Source organism: Drosophila santomea, chromosome 3R (assembly GCF_016746245.2).
Source record: "Drosophila santomea strain STO CAGO 1482 chromosome 3R, Prin_Dsan_1.1, whole genome shotgun sequence".
In the NCBI taxonomy this organism is placed as follows: Eukaryota; Metazoa; Arthropoda; class Insecta; order Diptera; family Drosophilidae; genus Drosophila; species Drosophila santomea.
The window spans coordinates 25,486,041-25,505,416 of NC_053019.2; the positions used below are offsets into that span (position 1 = coordinate 25,486,041).

General features: G+C 44.6%; 5 protein-coding genes across 8 annotated transcripts; 2 read left to right on the plus strand and 3 right to left on the minus strand.

Moving 5' to 3' along the window:
* Positions 1–1,309: 1,309 nt before the first annotated feature.
* LOC120454646 (protocadherin gamma-B4) lies at positions 1,310–9,585 on the plus strand. Of its 4 annotated transcripts, XM_039640147.1 has the most exons (7): positions 1,310–1,376; positions 1,466–1,633; positions 2,655–2,972; positions 5,612–5,913; positions 7,177–8,220; positions 8,283–9,012; positions 9,199–9,585. In XM_039640147.1, exons 3-7 carry the CDS (start codon positions 2,912–2,914, stop codon positions 9,420–9,422), a joined length of 2,361 nt encoding a protein of 786 aa, XP_039496081.1. In that variant the 5' UTR covers positions 1,310–1,376; positions 1,466–1,633; positions 2,655–2,911; the 3' UTR covers positions 9,423–9,585. The 4 variants fall into 4 exon arrangements, 2 of the variants coding, with proteins under 2 accessions (XP_039496081.1, XP_039496082.1); XM_039640148.1 differs by having other exon boundaries at positions 1,323–1,633; positions 8,286–9,012; XR_005616642.1 differs by lacking the exons at positions 5,612–5,913; positions 7,177–8,220; positions 8,283–9,012; positions 9,199–9,585 and adding an exon at positions 3,028–4,472 and having other exon boundaries at positions 1,323–1,633.
* A 101-nt stretch (positions 9,586–9,686) lies between these two features.
* Positions 9,687–12,211, minus strand: LOC120454648 (alpha-1,2-mannosyltransferase ALG9). The gene is made up of 4 exons (XM_039640149.2): positions 11,964–12,211; positions 11,543–11,905; positions 11,003–11,480; positions 9,687–10,947 (listed from the first exon to the last, which is right to left on the minus strand). Exons 1-4 carry the CDS (start codon positions 12,119–12,121, stop codon positions 10,075–10,077), a joined length of 1,872 nt encoding a protein of 623 aa, XP_039496083.1. The 5' UTR covers positions 12,122–12,211; the 3' UTR covers positions 9,687–10,074.
* Positions 12,212–12,349: 138 nt separating this feature from the next.
* On the minus strand, positions 12,350–14,478 carry LOC120454649 (synaptic vesicle glycoprotein 2C). Its single transcript, XM_039640150.1, has 9 exons — positions 14,382–14,478; positions 14,146–14,307; positions 13,922–14,084; positions 13,712–13,833; positions 13,237–13,651; positions 13,051–13,177; positions 12,707–12,990; positions 12,522–12,649; positions 12,350–12,465 (listed from the first exon to the last, which is right to left on the minus strand). Exons 1-9 carry the CDS (start codon positions 14,452–14,454, stop codon positions 12,419–12,421), a joined length of 1,521 nt encoding a protein of 506 aa, XP_039496084.1. The 5' UTR covers positions 14,455–14,478; the 3' UTR covers positions 12,350–12,418.
* A 599-nt stretch (positions 14,479–15,077) lies between these two features.
* On the minus strand, positions 15,078–17,526 carry LOC120453973 (synaptic vesicle glycoprotein 2B). Its single transcript, XM_039638925.2, has 9 exons — positions 17,367–17,526; positions 17,137–17,298; positions 16,857–17,019; positions 16,493–16,614; positions 16,129–16,435; positions 15,954–16,061; positions 15,758–15,890; positions 15,243–15,654; positions 15,078–15,177 (listed from the first exon to the last, which is right to left on the minus strand). The coding sequence occupies exons 1-9, from the start codon at positions 17,464–17,466 to the stop codon at positions 15,143–15,145; spliced, it is 1,542 nt and encodes a 513-aa protein (XP_039494859.1). The 5' UTR covers positions 17,467–17,526; the 3' UTR covers positions 15,078–15,142.
* Positions 17,527–18,528: 1,002 nt separating this feature from the next.
* Positions 18,529–19,358, plus strand: LOC120451915 (SAYSvFN domain-containing protein 1). The gene is made up of 2 exons (XM_039635928.2): positions 18,529–18,751; positions 18,813–19,358. Exons 1-2 carry the CDS (start codon positions 18,608–18,610, stop codon positions 19,200–19,202), a joined length of 534 nt encoding a protein of 177 aa, XP_039491862.1. The 5' UTR covers positions 18,529–18,607; the 3' UTR covers positions 19,203–19,358.
* The last annotated feature ends 18 nt before the right edge of the window (positions 19,359–19,376 follow it).

A 19,376-nucleotide genomic window follows, 5' to 3' on the forward strand; every position in this document is an offset into this window, starting at 1 on the left:
AAGTAAGTCAAAAGTGTCGGAAGGAAAGGAAAAACGCCAAGGAAAGCATGTCCCAAAAAACCACTCGAAGTTTGAATGTGAGCAAAGGAAGCCACCAGAACAAGGAAAGCCTGGCACGAAACTGTACAGGAGGCGAAAGGACATCGGAGCAGGAGAGTGCAATTATGTGCCGGCGAAGTGGAAGTCGAAGTCGAAGTCCAGCGCGGGAATTACAGCAATTAGCGGCAGTCACATGCAAATGCAATGTCACTGGGGCTGACTCACAAAGGTGGATGGTTGGACAGGTGGAGGTGGATAGTTGGTCAGGTGTAGTGGCTGGAGGAGCGCCTGGAAGGGCGCCGGCTAGGACGCCGCCTTGGTTCCCATGGCTACGCCGCACAATGTAAACAGAGAGAGGCGCTCCGAAGCGAGCGAAAGGGGTTGCACAGCCGGCTCAGTGGAGCACAACGCAGAGAGGCAGGAGAGGATTCCTGCCCTGGAAGCCCTGGAAGCCACTCATCACTTCCAGCTGGGGCGCGTGCGCAGTGGCAGCTAGCTGTTGTTGTTGTCATGGCACTGCCCCACCGCTTGCTGCTTCTTGCTGCTTTCCAGCCGAAACGCTTGACGAGTGATGTGGAAACATTTTCGACACAAGTAAAAGAGAGGCTTCCACCGTTTAGCCACAGCAGCGGTCGAAGTACTAGGTGCTTGACCAAGTCAGCCTGCTTCCTCAGCTTAAATTGTAGTTGTACGCGAATTTAAAACATAATTAAACATTAAGTTAAGGAAGTATTTTGCATTTTCTAGATTTTCTTTAAGAAAGGATTATAAAGTTAAGCTCCCCATTTTCTTTTTATCTCCCGTTCTGGAGGCTTTTCCACACTTGTGATGGTTTCTCCCACAACCTTATGAAGCATCACCATTATTGTGACCTACTATTGCGACCCGGACTGTCCGCATGTGTGCTTGCATGTTGATAGTGAGCACAAGTCCAACGCTCACCGGCTTCACAGGCTGTTGCTGCTTTTATTGCCGTCGGTTGTTAGGGGCGCGACTTTGGCAACATTATGGAAAATCAGTTTGTGTTTGAATCGCGATGCGAGGAGCTCGTTCAGCGCAGCGGAGTACTAACTGAAAGCGTTTCGGCCAACTTTGTTCTTTGTCCGTTTGCAATCGCGGTCATAACAATGAAATAACTTACACTCAGGATCAGTGGATTAAGTGCGTGTTTGTAAAACATCAAATACTGTGAAGCAAATAGTTTGAAGTTTTAAAATCATGAATCTTTAAAAAGGATTCAGGATATACTAAGCAGCTCAGTTGTTGATAAGTTTCTATAAACACTAGACTTTAGTAGGCTTTTTTAGTATATCTCAAAAACAGTTTTCCAAAAAAGTGTAAATATTGGTTTCGTTTTGAATGTTGGTTAATGTTTTCAAGTTAACACCTTTATTGAAGTGCATTCCTTTTCATCTTATTTAAACAGCGCAGCTTGCAGTCATTACCGGAATTAATTTTTTGTCCCCAATTAAATCTTCCTTGTGCCATAAATCAGTTTACCAGTTTAATAAAATAAAAAAAAGTCGCCAGGGGAAAACAAGTTCACAGTCTGCGGCCCAGGCGAATATTGGAAAATGTAACCGTTTTTACACAGGTGAATGACTTTTTTGTGCGCTTCCGCGGGTTTCCGGTCAAAAAAGCGTTTTGCGTTTTCATTTTCGCCATTCGGCCAACGGCCAGCGGCCGATTTGTATGCAAATGTTTGTCTGTCCCCCCGAACCTCTGGATTCAGCTACAGGCCATGCAACACGCCTCCCACTCCCTGCACTTTCCTCAACCAAACACCCACTGAAACACCCACCCACCTGCTGTGGTATGCCATAAATCCTGGCCAGGAGGAAGCTCCTTTGGGCCGTGTAAATGTAACCGGGCGTTTGAAATTCTTGCACTGGTTCAAAAATACCGGAACCAAGGAAACAACAACAAAAACAAAAGCATTGCCACCGTCTTCAGTGGCTGCTGTTGTCTATATGCTCTTTGAATCCATAGAGGTATGCTAGACCGATCTGCATACCCATTTTATATGGAAGAACTTGATCTATGTTATCTCAGGATTTGCAGTTCAAAGTATTAGATTGCTGCTTATTTTTTTATATGACTGTCTAGGTAGATGGAATATATAAGGTTTCTAGAGAATAGATAGTTATAGCAGAGAACATATCTGAATAAGATTACATATTATGAAAAAATAGTTTCTAATTCGATAGAGTATCCTAAGCTTCGGTTTGGCAATAGAATCATCCCCTGTTCGCTTGTGTTATTCTTGGAGTTTCTGGCGGAATAGAATGCCGCCAATTCCGTTGGTGACAACAATGTGGCAACCGAGGAAGCGACCCAACCGCCGACTTCCACCTCCAAACGCGCCACTTGGAGGTGACATGTGTGCGACATTTGCCCCACAACCAGAAGACAATGGGGCAAAGGAAGCGCTCGGGTTGGGTGTTGGTGTATGCTAAAGATGAAGAACTACTTTCAGTTGCTGGAAGGTTGGGGGCTAATGTTCCAGTTGCTTTGGTTTCTGTGCCAGAGTGTTTTGTCTATCTAATAATCTTGTAATAATCTAGAAGACTCTAGCAGACATTATCCATTTCAAATTGCCATTTTGCCAATTACAGGGCTAAACAAAGGAAAAGTTGCACATAAATTCAATTGGCGAACGTTTATGGCACATCGCAGATAAACGCAAGTTATTGCTTAAATAACAAAACAAGAGCATTACAAATGGAGTATGGAAAGTGTTAAAGAACATCGCGTGAAGTGACTGAGTTGAATCTTATTTTCATGATTTGTGCGCAAGTGTTGTGTGGCTCTGAAAAGCTGAGATACTATCAACTAACTTAATTGCTGATCCTGTATAATAACGCTGTACAAAATGCGGATAAATCACCAATGGATATGCTATGCGATCTGCGCTCTCTGCTGTTTGAATAAAGGTAAATATATTTACTAATATAATGAATAATATATTCGTCAGCTTTGTAGATACAGTATCTCAACAATGGGCGGAATGGGTTGGGTTTGGTAACTGTGGCTCCAAGTGTCGTCTTTGATAATCGAAAACAAACAAAGCAATTAACCGCATGTAACCCTCGAAAAGTAAAAACTGAAAAATAGTGAAATTCCTAGCGAGACTCCTCGATAAGCCAAAGAGAAAAGTCGGCGAGCAAAGCAAACGGAGACGTCAACGTCGTTCTGGTCCAACGATTTATGACGGATACAAGTTTTTAACTGACTGGGGTTTACTGGGGTTTTGGCCCACCCCCAAATCCCCAAGTTTCCATGCCCCATGCCCCATCGAAATCCCGCCCCATGGGGCAGCTGTCAAATGGTTTACCTTTTCTGGATATGGATACGCAGGCCGATTGTGGTCTTAAAGTTGCTCCAGTTTCAAGTTCCATTTGGCGCATTAATTTCGGTTCATTACGTTGTCATACTCGAGTGCTATCGTTACTCCACTTGGTCTATGCCTATATATGCATATATATATATTCTTTATATGTGTCTTAATGGCTCTGTCACAGTTCAAGTTCTTCCTTAACGGGTTTGCCATACTTGCAGCTGACATGGCTTGACCTGTGCCACAAAATTGATTGCGAAATACTTATGTCGATGCTTACGATGTTTAACCAGACAGAACTCGCATCAGGCATGGAGCCACAAGTTGCTGTTTGGAATCGGAATTCCAAAAATAATAAAAGCCCTATACCTCTATACCGCTCATGTACCTCTAGCTATATAACGATATAGCTTTGGCCAAAGTCAGTGGCCCAGACCGAGGAGTTTGTCGTTTTCATGAAAATCACCAAGCTGAACGGACACTTTTTCTCTTTTTGGGCTTTCATGCTGTTGTTTTATCAAAAACAACCAAAACAAACCGAATGAAAATTTGTTTTCTGAACTTTTTGATTGTTGAAACTTTTCTCCACCACATCCACATCTACATTCACATCCATATCCCATATGCACATTCACGTATTTTGGCCAAATTTGTTCAGCCGCCAACTCACTTTCATTTGTCTTACACTCTCCCAGTTGGCAAAAGAAAAAATAAATAAATAAAAATAAAAGTAGAACTTATGTAATCTTTAGGTGGGTTATGGTTTGCTATTTAATCTGCACTCCATTTGGGTGAAGCTTCGCGGATTTACGCTTCAGGTATTTGCGGCTTATGGATGAGTTTTGGAATCCAATGACTCTAATTAGTCTTGGTTTTTAAATAAAGCGGATTGCATACATGCATTCGTTTACTAATTAGTAGGATAGTTGGGCAATTTCTCGAATTTCTGCGGAATGGATTCCAGTGCGTAGTCCCGATTGCAGATTACGATGGTAAAACTTTCCATTTTCTCCAGAAAGTAGTGCATGTACATTGTACATACGTGAGCTATCAGCACACATCTGAGAGATTTTGTAATAAATCCACAGCAATTAGACTAATTTTCAAAACACACGTATTTTACTGTCGAAGAAAGTCCACGAACGGAGCTCTTCATTGCCATGTGCATTGCCCAATGTCACAACAATTAACCTACAACGAAGATCTTGAAAACACTGCCAGAAGATTTCACTCTGCCACATCTCAGTTGTATCCGTAACTCGCATGGAGAAAATCCCGCCGGAGATGAGATGACTGCTGGTGACCCACAGTCAGGGTCATTCCAAGTCGTTAGTAAACCGACAACCGTTTACCAGAACAATATTAAACAAAGAAAAGATACAAACTGAAGTTGTACTGTTAACACATAGTTAGAACTTGTTCTTAAGCTGGTCAAGGGGTTGGAGGTATAAACCGGAACCTTTCAGGGGAGATACTTTATACTTTAGTTTATAATTGCAGTGCCCAAAAAATAGGTGTTATGTCACGCTGCCATGGGAGTTGAGTAATTGGTTGTGGTTTGGAACCCTAACTGCCATATAAATATGCCATCTAATATACACAAATGTGTAGTTAGGAAAATGGGTTGAAAATTAGAGACTTTCTTTTAGTTTTATCCGAATGAACTTATAGCAATTTGCATACGAGGAGCGCAAGTGTTTGCAACCATTTGCATGACCATCCCAAGTTTAAGCATTGCACACTAACACAATTAGATATCAGAGCTTGTCCGGAAACGCAAATCAGCTGCGAAGCGGCCCAAGAGTGGTTCCATGTGGCCAGTTACCCACATGGATATCCATCCACTGGGACCCACGGTGGTGGTTGCTCTTCGCCTCTGCAGCACTGGCCCAAAATTGCAGCACATCGAAATGAAAGAAAACGGAAGCTTAGTAGAGCGTATCCGAGGTACGAGCAAACATGTCTGCTGATTCGGACAGGTGGGCTCACTGGAACACAAACACTGGACCGTCCGGTCTGGTCCGGTCCATCCATGTGGTGGCTTCCTCTGCCTGTCGCTGCAATTTACTTTTAATTTGCAATTATCTAGATGGACCTCGAAAGTAAGCCCGAAAGGGAGAGAGTCCAATTTGCAGACCGATACTCGAACATGGTACCTCTTACACCACTTTTTAGGTCACAGATACTATAGCCTATAGATGCCTACTAACACATACAATTTCCCCCACTTCGCAGCTACTCTGGGTGCCATTCTGGACTCACGTTGCTATCTGGAGGGCGGAGGTTCCGCGGAGAGTTTTCTTGCCACCGAGGATCTGGCGGTAGGCTCCATCATCGGCAAGCTGAGGATCAACGGCGATGCCAATGCGGAAACGGGCGACATTAATCTCTCATTGAGGGAGAAGAATGCTCCCGTTGAGATTCATCCTGGCACCAAGGAGCTGGCCCTATCGGTGGAGCTGGACAAGGAGGGCGTGAGAGGTCCTTCGTCCATCTACGTGAATGTGATCTGCATACGACGGCATTCCACGGATCCGGTAAGCATTTCATCCCTCTCTCCCAGTGATATATGCTAATGGTCTTTCCTTAAGAGAAAACCGCAAGAAACTAGGGTGAATGGTTATTAGTTGGGGGAATCATAATGGGAAGCCATATAGCCGGCAAGTGGAATTAAACCACAGAAAGTGGTGGCTAAGGACTTGTCGATCAGGCTAACGCCGCAATTAATCAGACGTCCTGGTCGTTGACCCACATCGAACCCACATTTCCTTGGAGCTCTTCCTGCCGGCCACTTCAGAATCGCATTCCGCACCTGCTAGCCACTCGTTCGTGCCATTCAATGGGCAACCAATTAACCTATATAGAGCAAGTGGCCGCCACCTTCTTGAACCCATGCCACCATGCCTCCTCCAGGAGAAGGTGCGTGTTTCCTTGGGCTAGCTAAGCTTTGTTAAATTTCGGTAAACACGATTCCCCGCGTTGCGGCTATTCGAGACACTCTATAAACAATTGAAAACTTTGCCAGACACAACGCCCATTTCAATTTTAGAATCAACAAAGCGCTAGTTCCTACTTCAAACAGCAACTTCTGCTGCAAGTCCATTTAAACGCGAAGGAGCCATCGAAGGTGGCATCAAGATTTTATATAGATTAGCAATGCTTCTAATGCATGGTGGTTTTCGGTGAAGCCAATACATATATTTGTCATCAAATAGGTTTTAACTCACCTTTTGCCACTCGAAGGATCATCTTGAGATCGCAGACTTTGCTCTAACCACCACTGGTTTCCAGGTCCTGCAGGCACACGGGAATCCTTCTGGCAGTCAACCCCTTTGGCGCCTGCGGTTAGCCCCAACTTCGTGGCCATAAATTAGCCATTAAGGCTTCCGTTTGCGGGTAGAAATCTAGCTGGGGGGCTGAAGGTGGCGGGGATGTCCTGGTTTGGGTAGCGAGGTCCGCTAAACATGCAAATGTATGCAGGACATTCGGCGGCGTGGTTGGGCTTTGAACTCCTGCGAGGTCAGTGACCAGCACATGTGCTAAAAGTGAGGTGTTTGTCTTGAAGTGCACACACTCGAAAATGGCTGGTTCTACACAGGCAGAAAAGGGGCACTTGTTCGTTAAAATTACTAAACATATGCAAAATGTCGAACTACTACTCAAAATTCCTAATATCATAATTACTATGCACTTAATACGATGATTTTGGTTTTGAATTTTTAAGAAGTAAAAGAAGTTGGCATTTTTTTTGAGTGTAGATATTCCTTGCTTAATTTCCACCTCAATCAATTTCTCCACAGAGCTTCGTCATTCCCGTGAATGTGCGCGTAACTGATGTGAATGACAATGCGCCCCAGTGGATCGGTACGCCCTACACTTTAACCCTTTCGGAGGTGACCGTTCCGGGCACTAGAATCCTGCAGGGAGCCCGTGCCGAGGACGCCGACCAGCCGGGTCCCTTCTCTACGGTGGAGTATCAGGTGCTGCCCGGACCGTACTCGGAGTACGTGCAGTTCCTCAATCCGCTGGAGGGCACGCTGGTGCTGAAGAAGGCCCTCGATTACGAGCAACTGCAGAACTTCACGGTGAAGTTGCGGGCACAGGATCAGGGCACACCGCCGCGTCACTCGGACACGCTGCTGCGGGTGGTCATCACGGATGCGGATGACCAGAACCCAAAGTTCCAGCGGGAGTCCTACAGCGCTGAGATACCAGCGGATGGCAGGCCAGGTGAGCTGCGCATGCGACCGGAGCCACTGAAGGCGGTGGATCAGGACGAAGGGATTTGTGCGCCCATTCAGTACACGATAGTCCAGTCGCAGGATGCCAAGTACTTCCGCATCCATCCGCACAATGGTGCCATTAGCCTGCTAACACCCATTGGCTATGCGGATGTGGCCAATGGAGCCACGTTGGTGGTGAAGGCCACGCAGATCGACAATCCGGATCGCTATGCCCTGACCACTGTCCAGTTGACGCGACCTGGCAGTCACAGTGACTTGAGCACTCTGGCCTTCGTCCAGAAGAGATTCGTGATGCGCATTCGCGAGGACACGGCAGTGGGCAATCGGATTCTAGCACTGCCCACCAATAAGCCCGGCAAACACCTTAAGTACATCATTCCCGATCCGGTGAATTCACAGTTCTTCAGCGTTGGATCGCTGGGAGAACTGGTCCTGGCCAAGCCACTCGACTACGAGAAGATGACCAAGCACGAGTTCCAGGTGCTGGCCACCGATGGCATGACCAACAGCACCGCGGAACTTACACTGGAGGTAATCGACGTGAATGACTGGGAGCCGCGGTTCCGGGAAACGCACTACGAGTTCATGGTGCCCAAGAGCGTAAGTGTTTGAGAAGCGTTCTCTTACTTCCTAATCTTACCTTCACAATTTCTCCTCTCCAGCAGGCGCTGCAATCCCGCGCGGATTCCTTCGAGGGCGTGCTCATCGGCAAGGTGGAGGCAGCTGACGGGGATCGCAACGACAAACTGGAGCTCTCGTTGCGTGGTCAGCACGCCGGACTGTTCGAAATCGATTCCACTGGAAACATCTACATGCGACCGGAGCAACTGCAGAGCCTCAACGAGTCCACGGTCCATCTGATAGCCATTGCCACGGACACGGGCGTGCCACCCAGGAGCACTTCCGTGCCGGTGAGTGTCACCATGGAGGGTCTGACCCTGGCGCGGTCCGGATGGAACAGCAACATGTTGGGCATGTTCGGCATGATTATGGGCCTCTTTCTGATGATCATAGTGGCGCTCAGCTGCTACATTGTGCGATCGAAGAAGCAGGGCAAGAGCGCGTCCAGCGGATTGGGACTCGGTCGGAATCGGGTGCACAGCCAGGCGCACAGCAGCGTGTCGTCTGCCAATCTGGTTACCCACGAGAAGCTGGCGGGGAATGGCAACGGCAACGGAGCCAGCGTCACCAGCGGCGGAGTCTCCGTGCTGCACATGAAGCACGGCGGCAACATCACCATGGCCAATCCGATGAACAATGGCCTGCATCACGTGGCCAGTGGAGCCAGCAGTAGCATGGCCCTCGGCAGTTCCGCCGCCCTGTTGGAGCGGGAACGCGAGAGGGAGCGGGATCGGGAGCGCCAGCGGGAGAGCTATGCGGCCACAGTGCGCAGTAAGTGCAAGTCAATCCTTATCACTACCAAGGGCGCCAGTCGATTCATTCAAATTCCAAATAGAACTCAAAACTAATAACGTGGAAATTAAAAAATTAATAAACAAGACTGGCATCTTTGATCCTTCCCAGCATTCTGCCCCCATTCTCACCAGACACATTCACTATTAAAAGTCTTCTTGCCAGGCATAGTGTCGCGCGCCTCCGCCAATGGCCAGCTCTTCGAGGAGGATGAGATCGAGCACGACTCACTGCAGACGGAGAACAACAACCGGAAGGTGACAGCCACGGGAGCGGCAAGCGGCGGGGTCACCACCATCAGCACCACGCCCGCCAATGTGGGCTCCAATCTGCTATCCGCCACCGATGCCATGGGCTCCTCGGAGAACAACTTGACGGTCTACTTTTAGAGCGCAGGAGGGGGAGCCAGTTACTCCCGGAGAGCTTGTAAATATCGCTGCTAAGTCAGTTTAGGATTAGGTTTAGGCCCCGCACACGTGTATGTACATTGAGTAGACCAAATATAGCATTGTAAACAGACTCGGCACCAGATCTAGACTAAGTCCAAGCGATTTCCATTGTAAAGTTTTGCTTCCCAGTTTGTAAGAGGATGCGTCCAAATAAAGTTTTCGACTATTCAAGCATGTTGGCCCCTTCCATGCAAACAGTTTACCTTACGAATCTCGTTGTTTATATTCTTGACGCTTATGTTCTACTTCGTTTCTGGTGATCTTCACAACTTTGGCATGGACAAAACAAAAATAACTAGAATTAAAAACGCTTCACTGACTTAGAACAGATACTAGGGTATTACGAATTCAATGCTGGGTAAGAAAGATTAAGTGTAATACGGAAAATAGCTCTCTGGGGTGGAAAGTTACTTTAAAATCACTATAAATTCAATATGAATTGAAGTTATAGTTTCTTAAGCATAATTGCCTGGAATTATTTTAGGATTAATGCGTTTTTTGTATGAAAAGAATTAGAGAGCCACCCCATATGCTAAGGATACATTGCAGTTTTAGTGGCATGACTCCAGACTCCTTCTATCTGGGCCTGCCTTTACCTGCCATTTCGTTTCGTCTTTCGCTTGAGCAGGTTGAAGTCTCCGTACTGAATGTGATTGTCGGTCAGGAATGGCACATAGAAGGCACGCAACACCTTGTGCGACTTCTCCGGAATCAGGAAGGGCAGGCTTTTCATCACCGACCAATCTTTGGATCGTTTCGAATAGTTGGGTTCCAGAGCCGTGTACTTTCCTTCATCAAAATCGACAAGGAAATCGCAACGGTCGTAATCAAAGTACATGTGTTCATTCTCCTGGTTGAGATCGTTAAAATACGGTTGCACTACTTTAGTAGCATTTTGGCCTTCGTCGTAGTACGCAGGGAGCATGCCCCGGAACTCGGATTTCAGAAAACGAAGCCGGAAGTTTTTGGCGGGAAAGAAGAAGCTGCCCGGATATCGATGCCAGTCTTTGCCAATGCACACGTTGTATATCACATCCGGATCGTACTGCGGTGTCGCCTTAAACTGGTTCAGCTCCAGCATCAAATCCATCGGAGCATGGTAGTTCCTATACAGGGCAAACACCCTGGAAAGTCCTAACAATGTGCTGGTCACCATTACCAGGATGGCAATGAACATACTGTGGTCCAGATAGTGAACTCCCGCCTTAATTTTGAATACCAGCGATTTGAAGCGGAAGAAAATGCGCTGATACACATCAACAGTGATGGCTCCACAAAGCGAGATTAGAGGGTATACCGGAAACAGAAAGCGCTCCTCCTTATGCGGTTGGGCAAAGAAGACGAGGAGCCACAGGTACAGTGGAGCCAGCGAGATGTAGTGGGGGAAATTTAACGTCGACTTTGATTTGGCTGGCACAATCAAATAGTCCATGACCAGCATTATGGGTAGTTGAAGTGCCAGGAGCTGCAAGGGAAAAAGTTTTAATTAAATGAAAAGGTTAATAAATACAATAGCTCACCCAAATAATATTGAAGTTAAGGAAACCATTGATGATGTAGTAACTTAGTGGTTCCGTGCCAAATATGTTTGGTCCGTGGCTGGTGAACACATTGTACCAAACAATATTTAAAGGTGCAAATGTCAGTTTGCCAAAGTAGCTGGTATCAATGGCAATCATGGGAATGGCAACCGTGGCGCCCGATATCAGGGTCCACTGAACAAAAGTCTTCCAGTCCCGCTGTCTTAGCAGCATCTCCAGCACCAGCGGAATGCCAATAAGTGCAGCAAATGGCCAACCCAGCAATGCGGATATTGCTGTTAGGAATATGGCAAAACAGTAGTTTTGTTGCCACCAGGCGGCCAGGGCAGCACAACCGAAGTACATGGAAAACGAGGAGGGCAGTAGAGCGGTGCTGGACACAAACATGCCCACACTGAAGAGCTGGAATATCAGCCACAGACGACCGATGTGAATTCCGAACTCCTGGCAAATGGACCTAAAATAAAGTTAAATAAATAATTGAATTCCGCGCAGGTTACTAATGGTACTAATGCTTACTTGTACATATATCGCTCCATTACGGCACAACCGAAACCCAACATACATCTCACCATGTAGAAGATGAGAATGGGACTGGGATTGAACAGCTTTTGGTAAAGGTATCCGGGCACGCCCTGCAGCAATAGGTACGTGTACGATCGGAGTCCAAACTGCGGGCTGTACTCCCACGTCTGGAGGCCATGGCCATTGATGATGTAGTGGAGCGGCTCCCAGTAGTTGAAGGTCTCGTCGCAGTCGGCTATGTACGCCCAAATGGCGCTGCACAAGCGGGCACTCACGAAGGTTTTGAAGGCGGTCTGGACACTGGGCATTATGGGATTGGAAATCCCCTTCTCCTGGCCACCACTAGTAGGTTGGTTGCTGTGGCAAAGAATTAAATGCAATTAGTAAGAGTTAGGATATGCAGACCAATACTTACCGCTTTTTGGCATCCTTATCCTTCTTTTTGCCGGCCGGTGCGGCTTCCTTGGCCTTGTTGTTGCCATTTAGGCCTGGTCTTTTGGGCGGCTTCTTCGAGAGAATCTGGTTGTCCGCCTTGTTGGCTATGTAGCGGGCGCGCGCAGACGGAGGCGCCATTATCCGGACTTATTGCGAAAATTGCCGGCGGAAAAGTTGCAAAGTATTGTATATTATCAATATTATGTGGCGCAGGTTATCGATAGCATCGAAGCTATCGTGAGAACATGCATTTCAGTTGGGGTATTCTTGCCCTAGCTCAGTTTTGTTATCGATATGTGAGCGTTCGTGAGCGATAGTAACGACTTTTTGAACTTGAAGTGAGGTCACCATATAAAAAAGATCAAGTATTTAAGTAAAAATTTAATAATAAACATTAAAGAAGAAAACTGTAGAAATACAAAATTAAACAATCAATTAAGCTGAATTCCGAATCGGCAGGTAATGAACAATAACAATGCACACTGAAAGTAAAGGAATTAAAACTAGTTAAAGTTATTTAAGTACTTGAATAACTTACCAATTAGAGTGCACGTAAACATGGCAAATGTTGTGTTGCAGTAAGGTTGCAGCATAACACCCATTAAGTTCGTAGCTGCAATGATCCCAAGTCTTCCCAGCGACATGCAGAAGCTAACTGCCTTGGACCTGATCGGAAAAGTAAATATAGTTTTTTCAACAAAAATAATAGTATTCAACATTTACCTCAAATGTGTAGGTACCAAATCAACAATGGCGCCAATCATAATTGAAATCGAAAGCCCAGGCAGAAGAATGTAAAGGCAGAAGAGAACAAGGACTCCTGTGGGACTTTCCATGAAGTGCAAAAGGACTCCACTTAATGTCGCAACTGCTAGGGCAGCTAAAAGTACGTTTTTGCGACCCAAAGGATTAAGTATCAGTCCTTGAATCGAGAATCCAATAAGAAATGCAAACCCTACAATGAGGTTGTCTATATAGGTTTTGCTACTAATAGTATCGGTGCAGTCCTAAAATGAAAAGTTGGTATTAAATTAGGGGACTTAATTTTAAAATATTTTCATATTCACCAAAGTTTCTGTTACATTGGGTTGTTCAACGGGTACGCTGAGAATTTCGCAAACTGTAGAAGAATTATTTTCAGCACCCGATGAGCGATTTACAATTTCGGGAAACCAAAGCTGCATTCCATTTGAACTAAAAAAAAATTTATTATTTTAAGGAGCTACTAAAAGTCAAACACCATTAAAGATTACCCGAAAAACATTCCGAAAAGTGCCAAGTTGCAAAGAATAAAATTAAATCCATGGGGTTTGTGGAAAAGTGGAATGGCAGCCCTGCAAATTTTGGATAAAATACCACATCCTTGGCTTTCGGCCAACAAGTTTTCGCCAACTGGATCCTCGGACTTCAGTGTAAATTCATCGCAGTTCAGAACTTGATGTATGGGTTTGCCCCTGTTAAATCTACTGATCCAAGCCACAGCTTCTTTGGCTTCGTTGTTCTTTTCTTGGGACAGCAGGAGCTTTGGGCTTTCAGGATAATAAAGTAATATCAAGCCGCCAATGAATCCTGGTAGCAGACTAACTAGCAACAGCAAACGCCATGGCCGGAACACAAAATCTCCCAAGGTGATGGCCCAGTTCGAGGAGAGAACCAACCAAGCAGTAGCTGTAGGGTCAAGAAATTTAGTTAATAAATCTATTGTATGTATTGAATAAGTATGCATACCTGGAACATATATGGCCGTAACACTGACAAACATTGTCGAATAGTTAATCGCCACGGCGCGATGTCGCGGTATATTGAATTCACTTAGATATGCATAGAGTGCTGCTGACACCGCGCCGAAACTGTATTCATATGACAATCGAGTGTGAGAATTCCAACATGGAAGAGTCAAAGATTTGTGCCATAAATTACGTTTTAGTTCGTACTCACCTAATGCCAACGAGAAGGTTTATAATGTTGAACAGCCACACGCTGGTGACGAACATCAGCACGAACTGCAGGGCATTGCTAGCGAAGTTGCCATAGAGTAAAACCTTGCGGCGCCCTATATCATCGCTGATGTAACCCCATATGTAGGTCGATAGGAAGATGCCTGGCAGACACCCATAGTGAATTTCCATTGTTTTTCCACTCACATATGTAGTATGTCTCACCTGTCACACTAGCCGCCATCATCACGCCCTTCTCCGCCTGTGTGGTCTCGAACTCGCACTGCGAGGCGATGACAATGATACTCATCGCTTGCTGGGCTGCAACGGATGTGATGGTCAGCAGTCCGCTGACGAGCAGCAGCACCCATTGCGTTTTGCCATAGCCTAGGTTTTCCGCCAAATTCCCATTAATAGCATCAGTTTGAAGTACGACATTTGATTTGATTTGAGTTAGTTACCTATCTTCTCCAGCACCATGTCGTAGTCCCACACATTGGCGCCGAGGGTATTGCTCTCCAGTGAGCTGTGCATCTTGACATACCTGAGATTGCTGGCGACGACTGGTCAGTCGGTTAGTGCAACACTTGCTTTTAAGCATTGTATTCTAATAACCCCCCTGTGGAACAAATGAGCGACATGTGAACCGCAAACCAGTTTTGAGATTAAGGCATTTGCGATTTTGACTCAATTTAAACATTTTGCTGAGATCTCTCAGGCACATCAATGAATTCGATTTTATATGCAAACTGGTTGAGAAAATACAAAGCCAAATGCAGTGGGCGTAGTTCATCTTCATCTTGCTATCTAAGCATAAAAACACTCATGGAAATTGAAAAATTCTTCGAATTAAATGAAAATTATTTGAATATTTTGGGAAGAATATACATATATTCTCTCAGCAAACCAAAAGTATCAGGTTCTTATAAACAGTTTGCTCCGCGTGAATTTCCATTGTAAAATGGTTTTGACTTTTGTCCGGTTTTGTAGAGGGAGTGGCAGTCTCTTTTTTATTGTGTTTCTTAGAAAACAAGGTTATAGCATAAACTGGCTTAAAGAATTATAGCATTTAATTAAAGTCTAGACAACATAAGATGGTAACCGTACTTACTTGACTTGGTTATATGCTAAAGCTACTAAAAACAGAAATGTTTTCCTTAATCATTTTAATTTATTGTGGTACTTAAACTAAAATTAGCTACTTAAAATTAAATGGCAAATCTTAGATTGGTAACAGCAACGTCAGACTTGCACATACTGCAAAGGAAATGGGTATTAATAATTACCATAGTTACATTCAGTTACTGAATAAGGTTTCTTACCCAGAACAAATCCGGAGAAGACCCCGAAAGTAAGAGAGCAATAGGATTCCAGCAGCACTCCGATGATATTACTACCGAAAACACTTCCCGTGCGACCCAACATCAAACAAATGCAGACCGCTTTTCCGCGCAGATGGGTGGGCACCAGATCCACGACTGCGCCACTCAGAATGGAGACACAAAGTCCTGGCAGCACCAGATACAAGCAGAAACACACCACTATGGCCACCTCGTCCTTTATGAAGATCAGTGCAATGGCACAGGCTCCGGCCAACGTTAGTCCAATGGAAATCGATGCCTTGCGACCAATCGTGTTGATAACTAGACCCATCAGGATATAGCCAACGATCAGGGCCGATCCATAGGTGATGGTGTCTATATAGCTCTTGGTGTTTATGTGGTCATCGCAAATCTGCAACATGCATTCAAGAGAAATTATGAAAGATATGCCAGAACTGTGGCCTACTTATGAGCTGCTCACTCATCTAATTCCTAGTAAATTTCTTTTTACTCACTTTATTAGTTGCATTTGCTTGCATTTGATCAATTGACGCATCAATCACTTGGCAAACAGTCATTGAATCGTCGGCTGTATTTGAGCCCAAACGATTTTGAATTTCCGGATACCAAAGACCCATGCCCGAAGAACTGTTTGCAAAAGTTAAGCCTGATTATTGAAAGCAAACTGGGTCTCAAGTGAATATCACTCACCTGAAAAATAGACCACACATAATGGTACAGCTGATGACGAAGTTCAGCAGGTGAGGTTTCCTCAAAAGCGGCAAAGTTTCCTTCCACATTTTCTTGATTGTTGTAAATCTACATTGTTAGTAAATTGTTAGTTTCTCAACTCACTGTTTGCCAAGCAATAAAAATAAACACTTACGCTGACTTGGATATGAGCAGTATATTTTCACCATTCGCGTTATCTTCTGTTTTCAGTTTATGCACCTTGAATTCGTGCAAGTGTTTACCCGAATTCGTCACTGCAATCCAATCGACGGCCGCAAAGGCCTCTTCGGTTTTGTGCAAGGACATCAGGATCTTGGGACTCTCCGGAAGTGACCACAACATCAATGTGCCCACCACACCAGGCAGCAAATAGCAAATTGTCAGCAATCGCCAAGGACGCAGTGCAAAGCCATCGGTTACACCAACACTCCAGTCCATCGAAAGTATCAGCCAGGCGGTAGCTGCATTGACCAATCTCTAGTCTTGAAAGGTAACAGTAAGTGTAGGATAGTTATTACCTGGTACATAGACGGTTGATATTCCCACGAAGAGACTGGCGTAGTTGATGGCGATGGGTCGATGGCGGGGAGTGAAGAATTCCCCGAGATACGCATAGGTTGTTGACGATGCTCCCGCAATGCTGTTTGGATTGATAATATTGTTAGAGGGAGACACATGTTTCCGATGGTGAAAAGATAACGTAGTTATCTATTCACTTTAATTAACGGAATAGCAGTTATATTCAGAATATTGTGCTGTATACTAGTAAAAGGCTGTACCTTTCGATTATTACTATATAATATCTAATACCAGGTTATAGTAATAAGACCTAATGTTTGCGTAAGTAGATCAATTTAACACCTTGAGTTCTGAAGTACTTACAAAAATCCAACTCCGAAGCGGACAAAGACATACAGCCAGTAGTTCGGAATGACAGTGGAGCATAGGGATAAGAAATTGCCGGCAATCGTCGTATAGATGAGCACTGGTCTGCGACCTATGGTATCACTCAGGTAACCCCAAAAGTAGGATGAGCAGAATATGCCTGTGAAATAGATTAAGCCCACGTGAAATATGCCTCAATGAAAACGTGAAAGATAAGGTTTTACTAATGCTAATTAAAATACTTTAAGTGATGTGCATGTGAAAGGCGAAAGCTCACCGATAAAACTGGCAGCACTCATGACCGCCTTATCCATTGAATTCATCTCAAAGTCGCACTGGGATACTATGGTGATGTAGGACATTCCCATGGTCTCGTTAATGACCATCATCAGCAGAAGTCCTGCGGCAAAAAGGACGATCCATTGCACTCGCCCAAAGCCTGCGATACAGGTAATTGAAAATAGCATTTTATAAGGATACAAAGGGGTGCCAGGACATTTGGAGTACCAATTATTTGAAGCACATCCTCATATTCGTGACCAGCACTGGGACTTCCAACCGATTTGGGCTTCGACTCAACGTCCTGTTGACCCGATTCTGAACTCATGGTGATTGCTTAGATTGACTTCTGAGATATCTGGCATTCCCGAACCTGCGACAAACTAAAACTGACGGAAAGCCCAAGTTGAAGTGGGTATAAAAGCAGTGGCAGTGGCAGCAGCCAAGAGGTTGGGTTATCAGACGGCACAATAAAGATAAATGGGGGTCTAGATGATATTCTGTTTGTCTATAAAATGTGTATCACTCATTTACTACGACTGAAAATCTTGGAGCAGCCCTTCTTCGCCCACCGTTTTCTCAATTCATTAGAGCAAATAATGCAAAGGTTCGTTTCATTCTTTCTGTCATAATCTCACGTGTTTTAACACTCTTCAACATATTTTTAATATCAGAAACCAATCTAACTCTATTTGGGCCGATGGAAATCTATGATATAGAAAACTATTTTATCTGGCCTTACTACACTAATTTATTACTCAAAACTAGTGAGCAAGGTATTTAAAAAAATTCCGCAAGTAAACACCTATTTTGCGAGGGAGTGATACCAGTGGGGCAATAACAGTGGCTAAATACAATTAAGTGCAAGCTTGGGTACAGTGGTTACAGTTCTTTCACATAAAATATTATGTTTGATTGTTTACCCCTTAATGCTTACTATCATTAAAAGTGTGAAAACGGAACGCCACTTGGGGATTACCACCATAAATCCACCCACACAAGGCGACATACATATGTAGATGTTCTCCTGTGGGTAAGACGACACCTTGAAGCGACCCCATGACATCCACATAGAGATAGATCATTTTACATCTGCCTTCTAAGTGGAAAGTGATTCATTTTAAAGTTGGATATAACTTGGATATGATATGACTTATGATATGATTATAGGAATATTTACAAGTGGCCTTTTTTCCAACTCTTTGTATGGTTGTTAGTTCAAAAGATAAAGAATTCAGCTTTAAAATGTTTTAGTAAATATAAATTTTAAGTTAACCCTTAAATAACAAAAAACTATTTATATTTAATTTTAAAATGAAGAAAATAACCTGTTCACTTTATCGAGCGTTTCCGGTTGCATGTATCGATAAGACTACGTGGACTTATCGCCCGCTGCCTATCGATATGTTGTTGACACGTCCAGCTTAGTTTATTTACAATTCGGCCAAAAATCAGTAAAGTTGCGATTTATGGCTGATTTCCAAGAACAGCTGCGACAGTATCGCGCTCAGAAAAGGAGGAAGGAAACGGTGGACAACTTCAAGGACAAACTACGGAGATTCTGGATGTTGGGCACCGGGACTAACAAAGATACCACAATAGAGGTACAACAGGTAAGATGTACACTTAACATATGTGTTATATTTACTTTAATGTTGTATATGATTCATTAAGGTACCTACCAAGTTTGAAGCTATCGCGGAAAACTCACATGATGAGGCTGCCAGCTCCAGTGAAGGTGAACTGCAGCCGGAGGAGCAGCCCAGCAGGTCCACCGATCACCACCACAGGGAAAACAACTGCCTGAAGTACACCCTCTGGGCTGTCTATCTGCTGTTCTGGATAACTCTCTACGTGATTGCCATAAAGCTGAGCTTCGGTTTGGTTTTCCTCATGTTCTCCGCCCTCTTTGGCATCTACTTCAACACCCGGACGGAGCCAAAGAAACGGAACGAGATGAGTGCCTACAGTGTCTTCAACAAGAACTGCGAAAGTATAGACGGCACCTTGAAAGCCGAGCAGTTCGAAAGGGAAATCCGCTACGGATCGGGAAGTGTACGATAGTCATAGTTCATGAGGTCCCCTAACCACTGTAGTCTAGACAAATAATTAATGTAATCCATAACTAATAGCTTTTTGTAGCTCTTTGGCTGTAAAAATATGTATATTTTACCCTAATCTTCTCAAGAGATCTTTATTAAACATGACATGCTGACCTTACCTTTTGTTAAGCACACA

Coding starts and splice junctions, on each gene's coding strand:
- LOC120454646 (XM_039640147.1), top strand. CDS start 2,912: ATGCGGATAAATCACCAATGGATATGCTATGCGATCTGCGCTCTCTGC. Junction 5,914..7,176: donor GACGGCATTCCACGGATCCG/GTAAGCATTTCA, acceptor ATTTCTCCACAG/AGCTTCGTCATTCCCGTGAA. Junction 9,013..9,198: donor CTATGCGGCCACAGTGCGCA/GTAAGTGCAAGT, acceptor TCTTCTTGCCAG/GCATAGTGTCGCGCGCCTCC.
- LOC120454648 (XM_039640149.2), bottom strand. CDS start 12,121: ATGGCGCCTCCGTCTGCGCGCGCCCGCTACATAGCCAACAAGGCGGAC. Junction 11,906..11,963: donor GATAAGGATGCCAAAAAGCG/GTAAGTATTGGT, acceptor TCTTTGCCACAG/CAACCAACCTACTAGTGGTG. Junction 10,948..11,002: donor TTAACTTCAATATTATTTGG/GTGAGCTATTGT, acceptor TTTCCCTTGCAG/CTCCTGGCACTTCAACTACC.
- LOC120454649 (XM_039640150.1), bottom strand. CDS start 14,454: ATGCACAGCTCACTGGAGAGCAATACCCTCGGCGCCAATGTGTGGGAC. Junction 14,085..14,145: donor GATGGCGGCTAGTGTGACAG/GTGAGACATACT, acceptor GGTGTCTGCCAG/GCATCTTCCTATCGACCTAC. Junction 13,652..13,711: donor TACGGCCATATATGTTCCAG/GTATGCATACTT, acceptor TTGACCCTACAG/CTACTGCTTGGTTGGTTCTC.
- LOC120453973 (XM_039638925.2), bottom strand. CDS start 17,466: ATGAGTTCAGAATCGGGTCAACAGGACGTTGAGTCGAAGCCCAAATCG. Junction 17,020..17,136: donor GAGTGCTGCCAGTTTTATCG/GTGAGCTTTCGC, acceptor TCTATTTCACAG/GCATATTCTGCTCATCCTAC. Junction 16,062..16,128: donor CTGCTCATATCCAAGTCAGC/GTAAGTGTTTAT, acceptor CTAACAATGTAG/ATTTACAACAATCAAGAAAA.
- LOC120451915 (XM_039635928.2), top strand. CDS start 18,608: ATGGCTGATTTCCAAGAACAGCTGCGACAGTATCGCGCTCAGAAAAGG. Junction 18,752..18,812: donor CCACAATAGAGGTACAACAG/GTAAGATGTACA, acceptor TGATTCATTAAG/GTACCTACCAAGTTTGAAGC.